The 22659-nt window shown below is 44.6% G+C and overlaps 1 protein-coding gene across 3 annotated transcripts in view; it reads left to right on the forward strand.

The window, feature by feature from the left end:
• The window catches only part of NEDD9 (neural precursor cell expressed, developmentally down-regulated 9), a 298143-nt gene that overhangs the window by 261121 nt on the left and 14363 nt on the right, over nt 1-22659 (forward strand). For all 3 annotated transcript variants that reach the window (XM_032647489.1, XM_032647488.1, XM_032647490.1), the window contains one exon: nt 10826-11272. In XM_032647489.1, coding sequence (XP_032503380.1) covers nt 10826-11272 — 447 coding nt within the window. The remainder of the gene's footprint in view (nt 1-10825; nt 11273-22659) is intronic.

A 22659-nucleotide genomic window follows, 5' to 3' on the forward strand; every position in this document is an offset into this window, starting at 1 on the left:
ACAACAGCATTGGTAGAGCCGAATTTGACGTCTTTTCCCTTGAGTGCTCCTCTGGGTTAGAACTTGCGTGTTATTCTCTGATTCTCCAATCTTTTCCACTCAGAGCTCAGTTCGATGAGCATCCCCTTAAATGGTGGAGAGGGTAAAGGAAGGGGGTGATAGGAACACAGTTAGCCCAATGGCATTCACTGTGAAGCTGACCGCTTGACAGTCTCACAGAGGCCAGGATGCCCTTGGAAATAGATCTCGTTCCCTTGTAAAGATCATCTTGTCAGTGAGAGAACAGAGCATTGACTAAACCTAAGAGTCTTATCAGTGCTTTTACCTTTTTTCTCCCAAATCCTAAATTCAGCCAAGGAAGAGCCATTAGCAAGATATATACTTGGACGCCTATCTTTTATTTTTAGTTTAAAATATATATCATTTCTGTAGGTATGTATCCATGTTTCACAGACCCCAAAGTGGGACAGATGGTCTGACAATGGAAAGGATATTTGAAACGGGGACCGTCTTGGAAAGTTTAGGAACACATGGTCGTTCTAGCTGCTTCGGAGGTCAATCAGCCATCGAAAGCCTTATCCCTCTTGCCTTATGCCAGCCTTTTATCTAACTTGTTTTCAGCTTCTTATCAGGAAAATTATCTAAGAGGCTTTTTTAAAAGTGGATTCCGGCAAATTTTTTATATTTACCTGTAAATAATATTTACCACGTGACATTTGCTGGTAAATAATGAGGCAGTCCTTTTCTTGCTTCTTCCAGGAGTAGGAATCTTTAGCAATGAAGGAAAGCCCATTTTGAAATATGGACTGTGCGGAGAACACCTGAGAGCACTAGGCAGCGAGGGGGATTGTGTTTCAATTGCTCTTGTTGAAACCTGGCAGGATAGCTCTGTGCCTCACAGCCTGCAGCGTCTGTATCAAGCCTCCTACCTCCCTTATTAAGATCTTAATTACAGATGCAGCTTACTTCATTGCTGGAGGGAAAGAATTTAGTTTCTCTGAACCGTGTCTGTTTTTTGGTGTGGCAGGTGTAATCGTCATGAGATCATTTCTGGTGTGTTTTCTTTCCCTGGAGGAATTTTTTTGGGGGGGTGGAGGAATACAGTTCTTAAGACAGAACTTCATGCGCTCATAATAGTGCAGTAATCATAACTGTGCTTTGATTTTACAGAGACCCTCTCTTCTGAAGATATCAGAGCGTTTTGCATGTATAGTTTCATGACTCCTCGTGATATTATCATAAAGAACATGTTCATTATCCCCATTTTGCAAATGGGGAAACAGAGGCATAAAAGGCAGTGCTTTCATTGTCATTAGTCTTACAAGATGAGGACCAAGATTAGACTCTATTAATTTAACAGTGTCATGTCCATCCCTCTATCCGGGGTTTCTCCACCCCAGCACTATTGACATTTAGGACTGGATAATTCTTGGTCGTGGGGACTGTCCCTTGCATTGCAGGATGTTTAGCAGCGTCCCTGGCCTCTACCCACTAGATGCCAGTAACACACACACACACAGTGTGACAACCAAAAATGTCTCTGAACCTTGCCAAATATCACCTGGGGGCACAAAATCCCCCCCCTAGTGAAAAATCACTGGCATGATCTCCCCTACTTCCTTCTGCTTAAAAATAATTACCTTAGTGGTTTTAGTGCAAATTACCTTACTGGTTTAATAGAAGTGCAAAAATGCAGTCATAAAGCTGCTTGCCATAATTTTATCATGACCGAGGTTGGGCTTAATGTTAACAGTTCCTAACCAAAAGGAAGCTTCCTCTTCTATGCTTAGCGCGGATTTGTTCAAGTGAATACCACAAAATACGAAGACGCATGGGGTCTCACTAGGTCACGTGTAAACCGTCAGACCATCCCGAAGGCAACCTGAATTCTCTAAAGTCTTCCTTTGGCTTTATTTTCCTAATAGTCCACCTATTATATGTAAGATATATAAATATATAAAATAGCTTTCTTCAGGGCCCAGTTCTAAATGCATGTTCCATTAACAATGGGCCTTGAAGAAAACTCTTTTATTCTCATAAACCGCTGTAGCATATGTACACGTAGGAGCTCGTCTATATCCCCAGCCACTAAACAATTTCATCAGTTTCATTTTGAGGTTTTCTTCTCCTCCATTTGCTTCTGCCATCTTTCCTCTCTCTTCTAGCTGAGAAGCTGCAGCTTCTAAAAATTCTTTCTTGGGACTTCCCTGGTGGTGCAGTGGATAGGACTCCACGCTCCCAATGCAGGGGGCCCGGGTTCGATCCCTGGTCGGGGAACTAGATCCCACATGCATGCCGCAACTAAGAGTTCGCATGCTGCAACTAAGGAGCCTGCCTGCTGCAACTAAGACCTGGCACAACCAAATAAATACATAAATATTAAAAATTCTTTCTTGAGGCAACTGCAGTGCTGACAGTATACGATTATACACACCCTCTCGGCCAAGTGTGCGAATCCATTTTTTAAAACTCTTTGAGGACCTCACAAGTTAAGTGGGATAATAGCAATCAGGCACCAAACCTAGTTCAGGGGTCATCTGAAAGAGTTCCAGTGAGGGGTGATGTCCAAGTTACATCAGTTGGGTTCTGGCTGGGAGGCAGATGAGGGTTGCTAGTATGTGTACATATTGGCACTAGTGGGTTTAGATATAACTTCATACCTTGGGGGTTGCATACCTTGATGTAGGAAAATAAGATATATGGGAATGTAAAAATAGGAAGATCTTTCCCTTCTTTCAGATACTTTATTAGATGTTAGAACTTGGGTGTTTTGACTATTGAGAAATAATACAGTTTTTGGAATATACTGTAATATTTGTGGGCTAGAGTCTCCTACTCCTTTATAACTTAATTCTCATTTCACTTCCCCAAGTACCTGGATGTTAGAGGGATTTGTCTAGACAGGCAAATAGAAGTGATTTGATGCTAATACTGTAATGTTGGCTGAAATCCAGATGGTTGTTTTACCATTAATAAACCTATCTTTTGGGTGAGTGGGTGTCAGACCTTCATCGTTATATGGCGCCTGTCAGATTTATCTAGAGACAGACCCTGAAAAGCGTTTGTGCCTGCCCCGTGTTTTTGATCCTTTGCCAATACACTATGCTTAAATCTATCAAAACCAGGCAACCTGGGACAAATGCTTATAAATTCTGAGGCTTAATAGCAGTATTACTAAAGTCTAAGATGGAGAAGGTTCTCAGGAAGCATACCCTAGTCCAGTGGAAAACATTCCTAGATTAAGAAGGGAACCAGATGCTAGTTCTGGCTCTGCTGCTGATATAATAAGAGACCCTCTGGGCGGTAGAAGAAGACTGGGCGAGAGTGATCTCTGGGATCCCTTCGTAGTCTAATATTCTAGCCTAGTCGGTCTGGTCAAGCCATGGGTGACTTCTGGTTCTAAGTACCCACAGAAACCTAGGTGTTCTCCCACCTTCTTATAGACCCTCAGGAGTTACTCAAGAAAACCCCAAAGACCACAGAAGAGTGGAGAATTGAGTTCTTCAAGACATATGTATTATTTATGATCATCAGAGTTGTGAGGAAAAGCTAACTTATTTTTCTCACATACCGTTAGCAGTCGGCCAGGAAGTAATAGAAGCTGGCTGTGAAGTCACACATACATGTGTACACGCACATGAAGATGCTATGGCTGAAGTGCACAAAGCTGGACCATCTTAGAGGACGTGAGGACCCGGGGCAAAGTAGATGACATGAATATTTAGAGAGAGTCCAAGATACTCACGTAAGCTTTATAACTACCATAGGGGTTTAGAACCACTTGCAAGAAAATGAAAGTCATCGGCTGAAATGTGGTCCAGGTGCTAAAGGGCTCTTTGGTGGCATGTGTTGGACACACCTCCCCAGGGGTCAGGAAGTATAAGCATCATATCTTCTAACTCCTAAACCTAAAGCCTAGTGTCTACTACTTATCAGTCTCCAGGGGATTCAACTCTTAAAAAAATTCAACATTCCAGATATCCAGTGTAAACCAAATATTCCAAGAATCAAAATCCAGACACTTGTAGATATCCATGTTTTCTGACTATGGCTGTATCCTTCTCTGGGGAAATCCTGCATCCCCCTGTATCCTAAAGATGAGGGTAGGAGGAAGCCGAAGGGGTTGGATGGCCCTCAGACTGAGTTTTTTTTTTAATTGAAGTAGAGTTGATTTGCAATATTGTGTTAGTTTCAGATGTACAGCAGAGTGATTCGGTCATACGTATATATATGTGCATATATCTATATTCTTTTTTTCAATTCTTTTCCATTATAGTTTATTACAAGACACTATATTCGAAATCTTGTAATAAACTATAATGGAAAAGACCTAAGCTGGTTTTTGTCGGCAGACAAACATAAAAATACAGGATCCTTTCTTTCTCTTCTCCAGTGTGTCCTGAGACTGACCTTTCTGATGCTCATCCCTCAGCCACTTCCTTTGGGACCGATTTTCTTGACAATGGCCATTTCCTTCTTTACTGTGTGTGTGCGCGCGCGTGTGTCCCTGCCAGAGTCCAGGGCTAAAGTTTGGGGGGTTGGGTACAGGAAAGCCACATTGCTGAGAATGTGGCAGCCCTGAGGCTTGGCAGGAGCTCCTGCACGATAAATATAGAATGAAGTAAAATAATAAGAGGAAGCTGGGCCATTGATGATGCTATCAGTCCGCGGGGGCGGGGAGGGGGTGACACACCAGGCATTGTGTCTCATTTTTCTTCAAACAGCAGCATGAATGGTCATGGAAATTATGTCACACACCTCTCTGTATTTGGAATAGCAGATAGTTTCCCTGGCAATAGGAGTAATAAGCTTTCTTGACATTTTGATAGTAGTGGGGGGGAAAAAAAAGGACAGGGAAGAGCAGGGTGGTGTGGAAATGATCATGTGACCTGGAGCTCTCTTTACTTGCTGTAACACTGCACGGCATTTTCTTCCCAGTCCTTGGGCATAGCCTGGGAGCCAGGAACCGCAGAACCCAAACATTCTGGCAAAGCATGAATGGTGCTCGGTCATCTACCGCCAGATGTAGGTTGCCACACTAAAGGGAGAAAAGGTCTCTTACAGAGACCATTGTATTTAATCAGGCGGGGATGGCTGGCTCCTCTTGGCCTTCCTGTTTGCTCAGTGGTTGTGGCACTAGATGCAGGCTCCCCATCTACGTCATCATCCTGTTTTAACAGGGAGGGACGGGCTCTTTCCTGCTCGCCGTCTCCCACGTTCTCTGGTCGTGAGGCTTAGGTGACTTGGACGTGCCATTTATCTTTCTGGTTCTGTTAGTTCATCTTCCCATGTCCATTTGAAAATTTCAACCGAATATCTTGCTGACATCTCTAGAAAACCATTTCACCCTCTCTGTAGAGAACCAGGAGATCAGAGTCCAAAATCCATTTCAATTTAGCAAACACTTAGTGAGTGTGTATTTTGTTTCACACACTGGTTCTGAAAATGCCAAAGAAAGAACAGCTTCCCTGAACTTAAGGAGTTCCCAGTCTTGAAAGGGACAGTACAAGTCGTACTATAAGAAATACTGTCACAGAGAACTAGAAAGGAAAACAACGAGATAGATTTTGGGAAGGGAACTCTTCCGGTGATGTGGAAGATGAGTTTGGAGGTGGGAAGAGGTTGAACGCAGGAAAACCGGTTGGGTAGCAATGGTCATACCTTCCCCCTGCCCCCCACCAAAAATAAAGTTGCTGAGGACCTGAGCGAGGAGTGGCAGTGAGGAAGAAAAGCCAGGTCCCAGCTGACTGAGGTTCAGATTGTGGAGTGACTCAGCAAACGTCTGAGGCTCTGATCTTGGGCGGCCTTATGCCTGCTGTTAACTGAGAGAGATCAGGAGAAAGGGGTTTTGCACTTGTTGAGTGAGAGGTGAAGATACTCACTAGACAACTGGAAATGTGGGACTGGAGAGCAGAGGAAATATCGAGGCTGGAGCTGTGGATCTGAGTGTTACCTGTGTGTTTAGATGCCATCGGCATGGATGAGACGTCCTGTAGAGAGCAAACTCATAGAGACGAGAGATCCCTTTGGAACATGATCACTAAAGGGACAGGAAAAGAGATTAGTCTGTGAAGGAGGAGAAAGATGAGTGGTCATGAGAACAAGGGAAGAGGGAGGACCGGGACGTGGAATCATGGGAGCCAAGGACAGTTTCTTCTCAAAGATCGGGGTGGGGTCAATGCTAGAGGCTGCTACAATTAGGATCCCTCGAATAGGGTCTGTGACTCAAAATGCGGATTTCCCATCCTAATTAGAACCACAGCTTTTGTAGCACATGCCTCTGACTTTATTCAACACCGTCCTAATTCTGGAGCTGGAGACAAGAGGCCCGTGTTCTTAGCTCTGTGACCTTCTAGCCAGCTGACTTGGCAAATCATTAACTTCTTGGGCCTCATTTTTCTCATTTGTAAAGTGAACGAGTTGAACTGTAATTGTTTGAAGTGCCTCTGGCTTTCAAGTTCTATGACCCAACTGTTTGGGTGCTTTGCCAAGCTCTAGCTGCATTTCTAACTGCCAGCCTCTGGAGGCTAACCATCCAGCTGGATATAGGATTACAGAGCTCTCTTATCTTTCCTTGCTGTGTTTCTGTGTTGACCTTTCCTGCCCTGGAGATAAATATCCCGGGGGGGTGGGAGAAGGAGTAGGTCTTGAATAGACAGACTGCCTCTCCTGGGTTTTTGTAAGATATTCAGATAATCACCTTCTGACTTTGTGGCCTTAAGGAATCACATCTCTGCCCTGAAGGAAAGGGTCCCTCCGCCTTGTCCTAGCCGGAGAAATTAACTCTTGATCTGCCTGTGCACTTTTAAATGAGAGGGTTTGTGTCCTGGCTGAAGTTAACTTTGCTGTTATCTCCTTAGTAAACTCTTGCCCCAAGTATTTTCAAAAGCCAAGCTCTTTACCCCGTGTTATTCCGTACTTTCTGATGGTTGTACTCTTCTGGAATCTAATGAGATGTATCCATAATTTGTCCAGTAATAATAATAATATAATATCAATAATGTTATAATATATAATATGAATAATATTGTGGTAATATTAGTATGATATATCATTATAATTAATATAATTATATAATAATTCAAATAGTGTTATATTAATATAATTGATTAATTATATTTATATAATAATATTATTAATTATATTAGTAACATATTATTTTGTCTCTTTTTTTTTAATATTTATTTATTTATTATTTATTGTTGGCTGCTTTGGGTCTTCATTATTGTGCGCGGGCTTTCTCCAGTTGCGGCGAGCGGGGGCCGCTCTTCATTGCAGTGCACAGGCCTCTCATTACGGTGGCTTCTCTTTGTTGCAGAGCAGGGGCTCCAGGCGTGCAGGCTCAGTAGTTGTGGCACACGGGCCCAGCCGCTCCGCGGCATGTGGGATCCTCCTGGACCAGGGCTCGAACCCATGTGCCCTGCACTGGCAGGCGGACTCTCAACCACTGCGCCACCAGGGAAGTCCCATATTATTTTGTCTCTTGAATGCAGCCAATAGTTTCGTTATTGTTGTTTAGAGGCAAATACTCAACAAGAGGTTACAGTGAGCAGAACTCATTATTAATTCAGAGAAGTACTGCTTCAAGATACAGTTCTCCTGAAGCGTAATTGTGAGCAAGAGAAATATCAGATGTGTATAAAAATATATATAATAACAACATTAGAATAGAACCAACCTTTGATGGAGAACTGTGGAGGTGATCCGCTAGGAAGCCGAAGATCAAAGCGCCATCAGCACATTAAATAAATAGTCATACCTTCCCAAGTCTCCCGCGATGTTAAGGTACTTGACCTGAATTAACTCACTGAATGCTCACTGCAAACCCGTGGCATAGATATGTTACCCTCATTCTCATTTTACAGATGAGGAAGTTAAGGTGCCAAGGGGAAAAGTAACCTGCCCGGGTCACACAGCCAGGACCCCAAACCCCAGGAACTGATTTATTCCATAGACATGACAAAAGGAATGGTCACCTTCAGAGCTTTACCGTAAAATGGGATGGAGCCCAGTTAGGAGGACATTGTGTAGTAGAGCTAAGGTGGCTTAGAGCTCTGGAAAGAGAACTGAGCCAGGAGACCACAGTTCTCTTCCATCTCTGACTCCACCGGTGTGGCCTTGGGCAGATGATAAACCGCCCCCCGCCCCAGATCTGTTTCCTCATCTGTAAAACAGGGAGGTCAGGTCCAGGTGTTCTCTGAAGGTCTCAGGAGCCGTAACCTCCTGTGTGGGAGAGTGGCTGGCTGTAGACATTGGCTCCCTGTAGCTGGCACAGATATTAAATAACTTATTCCCATTCACCCGAGGCTGAGAATAACTCTCAGCATGTGGGGTGTCAAGCTGGCACCGGGTGCTTCCACTAGCAGCTGCCAAGCTCTCTGAATCCCAATCTCTGGGAGTGGTGGGCGGGGGGGGTGGGGGACAGCTAGTCAGAAATCACCTTGTGATCATCTTGTGCATCCACAAGAGGCTCTCCAGGTTTTCCTGGAGAAGCAGCTCTGGAGGCCTGTCTGGAAACAGGTTGCTGCTTAGCTGGTGGTGGGAAGGTCACTGGAACAGGAGACGAAGACCATCCAGAGCAGCCTTCGTACAGGGATTTCTATCTGCCTCGAGTCGGGCGTGGTCTGGGGCTCTACTTCATTGCTTGATGGAGCTCCGTGGACGTGACCCAACTCCGAATGCCTGGAGTTCATGTATACTGATGAGGTCTGTGGTCCTTCACCTTCTACTGTTTTCTGTTTCTTTTCTTTCCCTTCTTGGTAGCCAGTGTAATCGCACAGCTCTCCACCCTCGGCTCCCATAGGACTGGTCCCACCCCTATCACTTCTGACTTCACCACAGGGCCTCCTTGCCAGCCATTCCCAGTTGTTGAATGGGCCCCAGAGAAAGGGGTGGAGACCAGAGCCGTCAGCTCACCTCCTGCTCTATCATCACAGTACAACTTGGGTGGAGTAATTTCCTTCTGATCATTTAGGTACAAAGGACCAGCATCTTGTCTTCTTCAACTCGATGACTTTTCTTTCAATAACGGGACACCCAAACAATGGAAGAAGAGAAACAAGAGATTTTAGGATTAGGACACATCCTTAAATGGTTCCTCAAACCAGGACACGGTGCTGTATGGTTTTATCTTTCAGTATGTGGACTTTTAATTGTTAGAAGGAACACAGAGCTTCCTAGAATATAGATACTAAGTAAAACATTCACCTGGAACCCAAAGCCCTCAGTATCCCTTTAGCTTCCCTTACTGCTCACCTGTACACATCACAGACTTCCTGGATCAGAAAACTGTCAAGAACAAGGACTTCAACCTTATTCTTAAAGAGCATCACCAGGCTTCCTGGGCACTGAGCTCTAGGGCTTCATCTCCTTTCCTCACTGCCTAAGAGGACTGTGGTTAACAGTAAAAGTAGGAGCCCCCCAGCTGCTGACTGGGGGCAGACCCTCCCATGGCACAGCGCCTCCACAGCAGAGAACCAGCCCACGATGCAAGACCCGCGGTTACGGGGAGGATTACAGGGGGAGATGATTAACGGATGTCAGTGGTAAAGGAATGCAAAGCATGAAGCTGAAAGATCGAATCCACATTTTTAGAGAAGAAAACAGGGGGCAGAAGTCCAAACAACAACAGCCCCAAGTGCCACGAATGTGTAGTCGCAACACAGTCCGGCCAATCAGTGGTCTCCTCCCCACAAGTGATCATCGTCACAGTGACACCTAGTGCGTCCCAACTTTCTAGCGAAGCACTAGAGAGATCGCTTTGAGTCTTCTGACGGCTTGCTATGAATTTACAACATTCCCCGACTCCTCTGTGTGCTGGGAAGGAGCAGGCATGGGGTGATGGCTGCCATCGTGCTGCGAAATGTGACTGATGCCAAGAAATGAAATCTTTGGAGCCTTTGAAAGGCTTCCAAGAATGTCAGCATGTACTGCCTGCCCGCTCTCTGCTGAATGCCTACTTTGGCTGTCTGCTTAGTACTGAAAGTGCCAGACAGGCCTTCACACAAAGAAAGTGTTTGGGGCCCATGAAAGGGGAAAGCAGAGCCTTTCCTATGTGAATGGTGAGATTCAAGAAGTAGGAAATAAAATGGCAGGGTGAGGAGGGGCCCTCGGGAAAGGTAGGAATAAAAGACCAAAGAGGAAGCGATGGTATCTATCTACCTACGCGGGGTAACTTCTTTGTAGCTCCCCGCGATCAAATCTGGAGATGTAGACTTACCATCACACTACACTCCACGCTTGCTTCGCGTGGAAAGATCGCTTGCTTGTAGATTCTCCACGTATCCAATGACCTCTTGATCAACTGAGAATAAGAATTTTTACGCCCTGCCGAGTCAGAGATCCATGTACCTCTGTTTCCATTTTAACACTGAATATCAATGCCACTTGTGCTGCTTGTTGGGGATTTTCTTTGACTTATTTTACCTCCAATATATTAACAAAATAAGAGATGTCTGTTGTAGTACATCTGAATATCTTGGAATATTTTATTCCTTCGACCGGGTTTAAGAAAGGAAGAGAAATGTTTTGTAGAATGAACCGTTCTCTAACCCTTAGCCATGCTACTCGTAACTCCCTGGGCACAGCTTGTACTGCTGGAAGAAAGCGCTCTGTGGCATGCTGAGCTTTTCCAAGGAGGCGGTCTGATGTCATTGGTGGCAGACGCAGTATGTATGGATCTGTCTTCTGTCTGCACCATCTGTTTTTCTCCTTACAGGCTATTGTTCAGATTCTTCTCTTCTCTCCAGGAAGAGCACGGGCTTTAGGTGTTAAAGGGACTGAGCTGCTATTCTAATGTGGATTCCCTCTGTTCTTTCCTTCCTAGAATCTTATGGCAAGGGCCTTATACGACAACGTCCCAGAGTGTGCTGAGGAGCTGGCCTTTCGCAAGGGAGACATCCTGACTGTCATAGAGCAGAACACAGGAGGACTGGAAGGATGGTGGCTCTGCTCCTTACACGGTCGGCAAGGCATTGTCCCGGGCAACCGGGTGAAGCTTCTGATTGGCCCCGTGCAGGAGACCTCCTCCAGTCAGGACCCGCCTACTTCTGGACTGATGCACCAGCCCTTTGGCCAACAGAAGCTCTATCAAATGCCAAACCTCCAGGGTGCCCCTCGAGACACCATCTACCAAGTGCCACCTTCCTACCAAAATCAGGGAATTTACCAAGTACCCACTGGCCATGGTACCCAGGAACAAGATGTGTATCAAGTGCCACCATCAGTGCAGAGAGGCATTGCAGGGGCTAATGGTCCCCACTTAAGTAAAAAGGTGAGTGAACAACAGACTGGATTTTTGTTCTTAATTTTTTCCACTGTACTCAAAGCGTGTATGTGTGTGTGTTTGCGCTCCTAAAATAAGAACTTGAAGCTTCTAAGAAGTACATCAAAGTAGTAAGTATATCTTCCAAGAAGTAAGAATATCTAAATACCCTAGTTTGAGTATTATTTTTCCATTCATTGGTCAGCAAAACCTTCTTGAACGCCCACCCTGTGCCAGGTGCTGTTGATCCATCACCATCATGAGTTCCCGAGCCGTGCCAGGTCACAGTGCATCGTCAAGCGTTTCTCTCCAAATTTCTGATAGACCTGCTTTTAGACCTGGACGCTGCACTCAGTTTCCAGTCTTTTCTCTTTCTCCCTTGAGTGGTACAAGGCACCACATTTTTCACTGCCCTAACAATTTGAGATAAGTAGAAAATCGATTTAATTTCAAGCATCTAGTATATTTTCAATGCCTGTGATACGGTGATGAATTCAAGAGTGAATCTGGCCTCCATGATGCTTACGCTGTAGTAAGGAGACATGTCAGGTGGGGAAATCGTGCTGTGAAGAAAATAATACCGGTGAACTTGTGGAGGGTAGTAGCCAGCACAAAGGTGACGCTCCTGGGAGCACCGCAGGGGAAGGCTTTTCTCTTCAGTTTGCTGGCAAATTCCAAGGGCCTGCGATGGGTCCAGGGAGGTTTGGTATTAAGAAGGGACTAATTTAACAGAACAAGAAAAGATCCCTGAATCACAAGAGGAAAGATGCAGTTGGACGCCAGAAAGAGCTGTTGATGCTTAGAACATGACGTATACATGTGCCCTGCCTTGCGAAAACCTAATACAGCATTTGAATTTACAGTCCCAAGTAGATTATGGAGTATCTATTTGCATGATAATGGAATCCTCTGTTGGAAAAAATAAAGGAGGGGGTCATTTACTGTTGGATTCCTTAAATAACAAAGCCACGAATGTATTTTCAAATCACCTTTTATACAAAACGTGTTTTACAAAACGCTGCTCAAGAGCACAGGTGTTACATAAGCTGAGTGTATAAACGTTAGGAGGAATTCCTCAAGAAGTTACAGTTTTCCGACTTGTATTGCCTGGGACAATGATCCCTGTCTGGGGGTCATAGACTGCGCCCGTGACCTTTCAAAGTCCTTCTCACCCCAGGGATTTTAGATTCAAAGGGAGAGTCAAACCAGGCCTCTGTCTCCAGAGGGAAAAAGAACAGTTGAAAGGTGTGACTATAAATAAATAACTTCTCTCATTCGTAGCCCTGCTGTGTACATCTTAAAGATAGCCCTCCCTCATCGGAGCTGGTGTGAGGCAGACAGGGGAGGCCAGCACGGGAAATGCTTGGCTGAAAGGTGGTGGGGTCTGAGCTTTCATCACAGTTTATTTTGGCAGGAAGGTGACATGTTTTTCTCTTTAGACTCTACCTTTTTAGTTCCAAGTCTGAAAAGTCTAAAACTTCGGACTTCTAGCCATGTCATTTGCTATAACTGTACTTCAGGTTTGTTCCTGGACCCTTGATCCATTTAGAGGGGAGAGAGTTTGACACACCTTCCCTTCGATAGAGGTTGGAGTGCCGGGGTTACTATCGGGCACTTGAACTCAGTGTTTTTGTTTTTGTTTTTAATTCTAAAATCAGTGGAAGGTTTTATGTTTAGCAAGAGGTAGGTGGTTCCTGTAGGGGGAAGCCAGCTTCCGGAAAGGCACTCTGCCAGCCCTCCCAGGGGATGCCACAGACCTGGGGGAGGCTTGACCAGAGCTCAGGGGTAGGCAGTGCCCCGAGTGCTGCGCTTCGAGCAGTCGGGGTCTGAGGTGGTAACGTGGTGAGGCAGGAGGGGACGGACGGTCCTGGCTCTTCCCTGACAAACACCGTGTTCTCTAGGACACCTGACCTCGCCCTGAGTCACCTTAGTGCCACTGGTCCTCAGGCTGCCGCCTCCATCCTGTCCACTGGACCATTGGCTCACGCCCCATGGGAGTGGGTGTACCCTTTCCTTTCCTCTCCCTCTCTTCCTTCTTTCCTTCTTTTCTCTCTCTCTCCCACCCCCTGTTTTTGCTTTCTTTCTCTCTCCCCCTTTCTTTCTTCCCTCCTTCCCTCCTTCCTTCCTTCCTTTGTAGTGGAGATGGCTTGGCTGCTAACAGGTGATTTTAACCTTCTGAGTAAAAACAGCTGCTTTAAAAACTTCCATCAACATCTCCCTCGGTGACGTTTCTGACCCAAGACCTTCTCAATGGGTTAGAATCGTACTAATGACTTAAGGCAAGGCTCCAAGAGTTAATCTCGGTACGGGGCGGGGGGGGGGGGGAATCCGGCAGGGTTTGTTTCGAGTTCTCATTGTAGTAGTTTTGCTGACTTAGTAAATAGCCCCATACCCGTTTTTCTCTTTTAATTTCCCATCTGTAAAATGATGGTGAACCCAGAACTGGACATTCCTGGTGGCTTACGTCAGAGTCCTTAAAAGCTATTAAAGGAGAGAAAGAGGATGCAGTAGAATCTTGTTCTGAATCACTAAAGTGTGGTTCTAAAATCTTAGGGAACGTAAGAATCACCCAGAGAGCTAGAGAAGGTGAGTTGAGATGCAGATTCCCAGGCCCCCCCCAGAGTCTAGCCCCAGGGCTGGGGAATCTGCATTTTAGTAAGCTCCTGGGATAGTTCTGGGGGAGGTGGTCCAGGACTGCACTTTGAGAAGCATTGTTACAGGGCCATGAAGGGGGTTGGATATGTGCCAATCTGTGATTCGGGACTTTCCACAGTTAAAGATTCCCTTGATGTTGCTACAGACTGCAGGCTTCAGAAGTTTTATCCACCACAGTTTTTTCTACTAATGAATCACATAGGAAAAAAAAAGACAGTGAATTCTGCCTTGTATCACTCCAACTTTGCTGTCTGGGAAACTCCAGCCCCCACCCACCTTCTTGCATCCTATCCACGTAAAATGAGATTCATCGCTTATTAAATCAGTGGTTAGAGACAGAAAGAAAAATCATATAATCTCCACCCTTTCCTGAAACAAGAAGACAGCATGAGGATTGTGAGAGGAGCCTGGGCTCTGGGGTGAGGGCGACTCCTGGTTCTGTTTCTTTCGTAGCTGTTAATCCCTTGGCAAGTTACTGAACTTCTTTAGACCAGTTTCCTCATCTGTCGAATGGGGATATCATAACTATCTCCTAGGGTTGCTGTGAGAACTCAGTGAAGCACTGTATGGAAAGGACCTGGAACAGAGTTTCGCAAAGCAGGGGCTTAAAAAAAATTAGTGCCCCTTGCTTTGATTTTCTTTCCTTTCTCAGAGTTTATTTTGAACTGATCAGCCCTGTTTGTGTTTCATACTCTGCACTGAATACGCAACTACCTTATTGCTAACATATATGCTGTTCTCTTTGAGTGTGCGGCTCCCTCTTTGGTTCTCCAGAAATTTTGTACAGGGTGGAAAGAACTCTCAAAGTTATCTGGAAACCATATACACTGACACCTTGACTTAATTTCATTGGTCTTTTTCACTCTAGGTTTTGTGTGCAGGGCCGTTTTATCCATTAGGCATTGTGGGCAGAATGCCGGAGGTCTACGAGAACGTTGGAGCACTGAATAAAAAGTCTTGGCTCCGAAATATGAAACACGAAAACTTCAAAATAGAAATTAATAAACGTTTAGACAGACGTGCAGGAAACAAGACAACGTCAACCTCATTAACTGTCACATTTCGATGTCATAACTGTTTCATTACATGTGAAAACAATTTGTAGGTTAGATTTTTCTCTCTTTGCAAAGACTTCTAAATATGCCTGTGATTGCCAAGAACTCACAGGCATTTCTAAATTAAATGAATTACTCATAGTCCAATAATTTGAAAAGCTGAATTATATTTTTAAGAAGTGTCCTCGATTTTTTAAAGGCAAAATTGTAGTTAATATGGGACTGTGGTTTGGAGGGGACGATTTAGACCCAAACATCAAAAGCATAAGGTCTACAAAGGTCTAAAAGAGCTTAATTTCTCTCCTTCAAAGATCAAAACCTGCCACCTGACTTGATCCACTTTGTGCCTGACCTTCACAGGGAATTACGTGTGTTTCTCTGATTATTCTTTGGACATGTCGCTTTTATTCTAACTAGTGGAATTAGATTTGCTTTGTATCCTTCTGAAGATCAGTTTGGGGCTAAATTATGAATTCCATTAAGGCAGGCAGAGGCCATGGTTGTCTCTTTACTGCTATAGGCCAAGCTCACAGTAAACCATCAGCACACAGATAACGAGTGAATGCACAGGCAGAAGTGAGAAACGAAGCATTTAATTTGAGTTGACCTTTAAATAAGCTGAAAAGTGGTTCTGATCTTATCACCCCTTCACAATCACACACGAGTCAAATCCCGTGTCCAGCTCATTAGTCTGTTACGACATATGTCAGATATTACATGGTCATTTTCCCCCAGAAGGGTCTTGGAGAGTGTCACCATCTGTTTTCTGAAATGTTAACTCTCTGTTCACAACAAATGAGCATCCAAAGCATGATGTCACGTTCAACTTTTCTGAGGGCCTAACTTTTATGCATTTTGCCAAATTTAGACAACAAGATTAGTTAACACGTCTGTAGTCCTCTAAAAAGGAGAACCACACTTTTCCCACTGAGGAACAGTGCTTCCTTTACCTATGCTATTATGTATCTACTGCCTTTCCTCATCTGTGCTACCTGTGAACTCCTATTCATACTTTAAAACCCATTTCAATGTTCATCTCCTCTGTGAAGCTTTCTCTGCACCCCAACAGTTTCTCCTGCCTCTGTGGTCCCAAAATATGTGGTAATTTCACTTAATCTCAAGGGAGCACACAGGCTTATTAAAATTTTAATGGCCCACATTTATAGTGTGTATGATGGACTGGGCAAGTACTGCTTTGGGGGTGGCACTCAGTAAACTCAAATAACAGTAAGATTTATCCAAACCCCATGACATCATCTTTAAAGACCTTTCTACCTTCCAAGGTGAGACATAGCCGAATATTGGCAGGAAATGATTCAAAGATTTTAATCAGGTCTTCCAGGCCCATTCCTTGAAAGGTAATATAAGAACCATAAATAGTTTATGCTACAATGTTTGTGCCTTCTTAGACACTGAGTCATCATAAATTACACACACATGCGGGCACACACACACCCAAAGCCATTGGTTAGGGAACTGAGGACTTCCCTTATTGGGATGTGAAGCATTGCGAAATCTGGTTGCCCAGAACAACACTCACGTACCAGCAAACCAACAGCTATATGTTAGCAGTATGATTTGTCTACCAACAAGTAAAAATAGATTAAGAGGAAATGAAAGCTCCCAGAGAAGATAAACTCTGACTTCACCTCACATTCCTTTGTTCCCTTCCTACACACACACACACACACACACACACACACACACACAAAATCATACACACCCTCAAAAATGCTGGGGAGAATCAGAGTTTGACAGGGCAGAGGGTACCTCCAGTTTCTTCGCTTATAAACTCAATAAAATATGACCCTGTTCCAGAATTATGCATTCCTATATAAAGAAAATCCTGATTTAAATGAATTTTTTCCCTCAGTACGGTGGCTTTTTAGTGTATGCAAAGAAGTGATTGTTCACCTAAAATCTCCACCCTCAAGAGTCAAGATAAAATTGAAATCTTACACAAAATTCAAGGTCCTTGAGCATTTCAAGGGCTCTATGACCTCACTTTAAAAAGGAAAAGTATCTCTTCCCAGTTAAGTCACCCATGCCAGTGGAATGAGCAAACCGTTAACACCTCCCTAGAAGTGAACAAAGGTCTTTTTTGTTTGGTCAATGCCGAGGCCTTCAAACTTGGTGGCAATTGCTTATAAAACTCATAGATCATGCAACGATTTAGTAACTTCTTACAAACTCACGATGAAGCAAACAGAGGTAATCTTCCTTCCTTCCCGAGTGATTTCACGCTAAGTGACTGTGCTTATCGGAGAGACTAGGTCAGCATCACACGTAGTATGTTGGCTGGCTCAGTAGATGATGCTCTATTTGTGAGGGGGAGAAAAGAATACGGAATTTTGGTGATTTGACAGTAAAACTGACTATTGGTTGAACGCGTTTTTACAAGCAGACTTGTCTGAGTCCCTTGTGCAAAATGCAGAGCTGGGTGCCTTCTTAAATAGCTGTGCCGTGAGCCTTGTTGTCCAGGTCCCCGTCCAGAGAGGCACCCTGCTCCTGTCTAAGGGGCGCAGGTGCGACTCACTCGGGACGTGTACGTCTCCCTTCAAAGCTGTGATTCCAGCAACGTGTGACGGCACCAAGGAGTCCCATCTTTAAAGGGACCCCACAGTCGATCAAATTTTGAAGCCAAAACAAATCCCTTGGCAAGGCCATAATCACATCGGATTTATCTGAATAATTTTTATAATACTTGCTTTTCTTAAAGCATGGTGTGCTTAAACCAGTTATTTCTCAGAATAGTTAAGCGTTTTCACGTTTCAGCGTGTTATTAAGCTACTCACTTCTTTTAAGAATCGTTTTAGATCTAAAGTGGGGTGACTTGCAGGTGCCTTTGAGCTTGGTTGCACCTTAGGGGCGTTACGTGCATAATCTCATCCAACCCTCCCAATGGTCTCATTAGGTGTTCGTCACAGCCTCCACTTTACAGGGGAGGAATCTGAGGTCTGAGAAGTGAACTTGCTGAGGGACATACCTCTAGGAAGAGGCAGGATTGATATTTGAGCCCACGTCTGTCTGACTCTGAAGCTAATGACTTTTACGTCCCAGCTAATGGTTGATGTCGCCAAGCCCTAAAATAAGAGGGCATATTTAAACGCTTCATGAGCAATTCCAGCTCTCCAGAACCCTGTGTGCTAAAAAGCATCCTGTTGGTCAGGAAGAATGAAAGGCACTGCCAGAGGCTCCCACCTCAGATCCAGAGCGCAGCCTCAACGCTCAAGGAGTCTGAGTTAACGAGCAAGGAGGTGCCCGCCACCCGGCTGCAGTCACTCGCTCCAGGGCAGGCTGACCCTCAGAAGGCCTGAGTGGGTCATCAAGGTGCTGTAAAGACTGTGGTACCAACGTACTGCTACGTTGGCTTTCTCTGCCATTGGAAACACCGTCTTTTCAAACGACTTCACATTGCTCCAAGTGAATAACTTCATTTAACCAGATACAGTCAGATCTCCCAGAACTGGCTTGCCAGTGTGAAAGGGACGCCCCCAAAATATAAGATACCCAGATTTCAAGTTTTGTTTCTCAAATAAGGAAGTGACTTTCTTTAGGAGTATTTATTTGTGAAGTTAGAGAAGTATTTACTTGTGAAGTTAATCTGTCTCACTGTGTAGCCTATAAACACCGTGTAGCCAACGTGGCACTGGAAGGGGGGGCCCTGATGGGCTGCTGGACCCCGCTAACCGAGGTGCTCCTTCACACCCCTGTGGCCATCGAGCTGAATGACCTCTGAACTTTAGTCCCCTCAACTGTGAAATGGAGAGTAGGGTTGGATTATCGCTTAATGGTCTTGGCTAAAATCTTATGACCCAGACATCCTTATCTGATTCTTTCCCAGAGTCACTTGAAAAGTTTAGTAAAATGACTTGGCCTCAAGATTCTTAAGAAAGAAGAAAAGACACTCAGGCGTTGATGTAAATTTCAGTTGACCCCTACGTTTTGGCATATCCTTCTTTTACCTTCCTTTAGGATCCTGTCCACCTTTCTATCTGGAAACCGCAGTCTCCTTTAGAGGATAGAACCATGTCTTAGAAAGCAAGGAGCAGGCAGGAGCACGGGAGAGTGGGGTCGGGGGTGCTGAGCAGGGGGGCCGCAGAGTTTGCGGACTTGGTCCCATACATGAGAACCCTTCCGGGGAGCGTCCGGTTAAGAACTCTCCTCCCTGCTTTGTTACCAAGAGCTAAGAAAGTGTGTCATCCTGGAACTCGTTTTCTGCCCATTTTCCTCTGTTTCACCCTCTCGCCTTGGGTGAGACCCTTGATGGGTCTGATGCCTCTTGAAGCGACAGCCCTGCTGCAGCCTTGGGTCAGCGCCGTTCAGAGCTGGCACCAAGTTCTGCCATGTGAGCTGTTTGCTCCATCCTCCGTCGTGTCGTGTCTCCCAGTTAAGTCACAGCGTCTTTCCTGTCCCTATTTAGGAGGAGACGATACCCATAGGCATCTGGGTGCAGAAATTCTGATCCCTTTCCTCTTTCCATAATCGCATCCCTTTAGGGCTGTCTGTGGGCACCTCTCTAAAATCCAATTCAAAAATCTAGATTTAGTGCTTAGTGGTTTCTTGAATTTATTTGGACAAAAAAAGAACCAAAATGCTCGTGGCTTTTATAGTTTTCACTCAAAGAACATTTCGGTCCATGAGTTATAAAAAAATGGCTGTGCTATGCTGTGCTGTGCCCATCTCTGTCCCGGACTGTATTCTGCTTCGTCCAGAGAAACACCTCAAACACTTGCAGAACCCAGGAGTCATTTCCCGTCATGTTCTTTCATGTTTAAACGCTTCTAGCTGCTCTTTGGCGCTTGGTCACTCCATAACTAAATATTGCTTTAGCACTTGCTACACAAAGAGCTTCCTGAAAGCAGCAGGGGAGACATGCTGGAGGCCTGACAATTGGGGCACTGTTTGTATGGAGTGGTTTGCCGCCCGGACCCAAGAGCGCCATTCCACCTCTGAGCTTTCAGTTGTGACTCATTTGAAAAAAGAGCCTGGCCGTGATTTAGACGTGGCTAGCAAAAGGCTACATTCTAGCATAAAATCAGACATCAAAATGTCTTTGAGGGAAAGTAAATCACCTCCCAAAATACAGGGGGAGAAATCTTGATGAGCACGAGAGAAGCAGTAGGAAGGGTTAACGGTGCACGGGGCCCATGAGGGTGTATTTTAAAGGCCGGACTCAGTTTTCATTATATTGTTGCTATAACAAGTAAATAAATGAGCTCACTGCTACACCCAAGTGGGGCAGAAAGAATTTATAGAGAATTAATAAATCCAGTCAGAGAAAAGCAACAAGTAATCTTGGATTTTAAACAGACAAACCTCCATAACTTTGCAGTTTCTGAAAACGGGATCCAAGTTCTAATGAGCAGCCACTGATAATTCTGATGTCTCTTTTCCTCGGGTTTTCTTTAAAGGGAAAGTCACACAGTTCATGGGCTTTAAGACAAAGAAGTTACTATAAGATCAAATAAATACTGTGGTGGCTCTGTTAATGCTTTTTAGGGGCATTTAAGTGAAATAAGTCCTTTCCAACAGCGAGTTTTAGAAATCAAAATACTCTTGTTAATGTACAGGTCCCAGAGATAGTATAAATAAAACTAGGTGTCAAGGAATTAAAGAAAGACAGGAAGCAATGTAATTTTACTTTCCACATACGTCTAGAAAAATGCAAAAGACGGCTGCTCATCAGTGAGGCCTGCTTTCGAGTTCAGATGATCTTAGGTGCTGTTAATGGCGAGGGTATAAATCTGTACCGTAATCATTATGGCACAGTGGCACTTTTTAACTTCTCGACAGTTACCCATTACATTTCCTGAGCACCACCTGGGCTGCCCAGTTCTTGGCTAGGCCTTAGGGCAGAACACCAGGAGCTGGTTACACACATTCCTGCTCTGCTGGATCCGTGGGTAAAACTCCACTGGGCCATTATCGAGGCATCATCTAGATATCAGAAGCAAAGCATGGTGTAATTCACACCATTCCTAATGTTGCTTTGGATTGTAGAGACTTAGACACAATTAAATCGTGGGATACAGAAACTTAAAAGAGTGACAAAAGACTCCTCCCTATACCCCTCCAAGTGGGATTTCATATTACTTTTTAAATTTTGTTAAAATTATGAAAAATTCTGTTTTTATGATTTTGAATTTTTTTTTTTTTGATACGTACATACATCCAATGTAGAACTATGAAGAATAATAGTGATACACTAGAACAGGACCAATGCCGCCGAAGTTCCCTGTGCTTCTCCCCATCCCATCTTGGTCTCATCCACTCTACCCAATTCTTTCAGTCAAACAGGAGGATTTTTCTGCATCCTTTTTACTGTTTTGTTCTTCTTTCGGGTTGCTGATAGCACGGAAGGAGGGAAAGAGTCAAAACAGGGGCGAGCGTTGGAGGAGAGAAATGAGAGTTTGTGATAAGTATGTGAGCAGTAGGGCTTGTGCAAGGGAGCACAGAACATGGCGGGACCTGAGACCCTATTAATCGGCTTTCACAGGGTCGGTGGGTGGGCAAGGAGGATCTGCCTTCATGAATGGTACAGCCTGCTCCCTTCCCACTTCCCCCGGCGCACCCCTGAATGGGCGGCATCTTGCTGAAGCTCTCCTAACCACAGGGCCTCTGTTTCTGCTATGCCCCATCCCAGGCTCCTACCAGCTCAGCTTTAAGGAGGCAAACTAGATGCCCAAGGGAAGCAGCGCCCCCAAGTAGACTTGCTGAGACCTTGGGACAAGTGATACCATGTGAACAGAAGTTGTCTTTATAGAAAGTGTTTTGCTTCTAGACATTCCTCATGGGTATGCGTCCTACTTCTTGGTGAGATCCTCTTGACAGACCCAGCATGTGCTCTTCCACTGAAAAGAAATGCAGAGGAGAAATTCAATAAAGTCTCTTGGGTTTGGGACTTTGCTGTCTTTCTCTTGGATAAATATCTTTATCTCTCAGATTATAAAGCACGTTTTCTCCTGGGGTTTTCCACTGGTGTGTCTTGTGCTGTTATGGTGATAACTGTGACAATGGCAACACTGATATGACCAGAGTAAAATAGTAACCCAAGTAAATACACTGATGATCACCAAGGGCAAAAGTCTCCTGTCATGTACCACTTTAATCTGAAATTCCCATTGCCTCATAGACCTCACTGGGAACACTGTATACATTTGTGAAGATTAGTTTCTTTTTCCATGACTTAAATCTAGGAATGATTAAATTTTGTATTCTCCTACGGTTTAATCATGAAACATTTTGAAAGCAAACAGCCTTGAGATCTGTGATCACCAAGACAGAAACATCCTCATCCTATTTGGAAGGAAGCAGGAATGGGCTGTTTTGTTCTTGTTTCTGTTGCCTTGTCTCCCGAATTCCTAGTTATCTTTGATTGTGTGTTGGACATCTGTGGTTTTTAAAAAATATTTGTAGAAATAATACAAGGCCTGTAAAGCTGTTCAGAGAGAGTAAAAATCCAGAGAGGATTTCACCTGCTCTGCCAGCCTCACAGACACACATAAATCTGATTTCAGGCTTTGAGATGTCCTTGCCAAGCCTGATGACGTAAAACCTAGCTTTAGCCTGTACAAGGGTAGGTTCACTTCCAGCTACTCCTTACTTTCGCATGCGGCCCTTAGGGTCCCAACCCAAACTGCGGGTTGGTTATCAGGGTCCCTACCTTGGTAAGCCCTAGAGTCC

The sequence above is a fragment of the Phocoena sinus genome, chromosome 11, assembly GCF_008692025.1.
Source record: "Phocoena sinus isolate mPhoSin1 chromosome 11, mPhoSin1.pri, whole genome shotgun sequence".
In the NCBI taxonomy this organism is placed as follows: Eukaryota; Metazoa; Chordata; class Mammalia; order Artiodactyla; family Phocoenidae; genus Phocoena; species Phocoena sinus.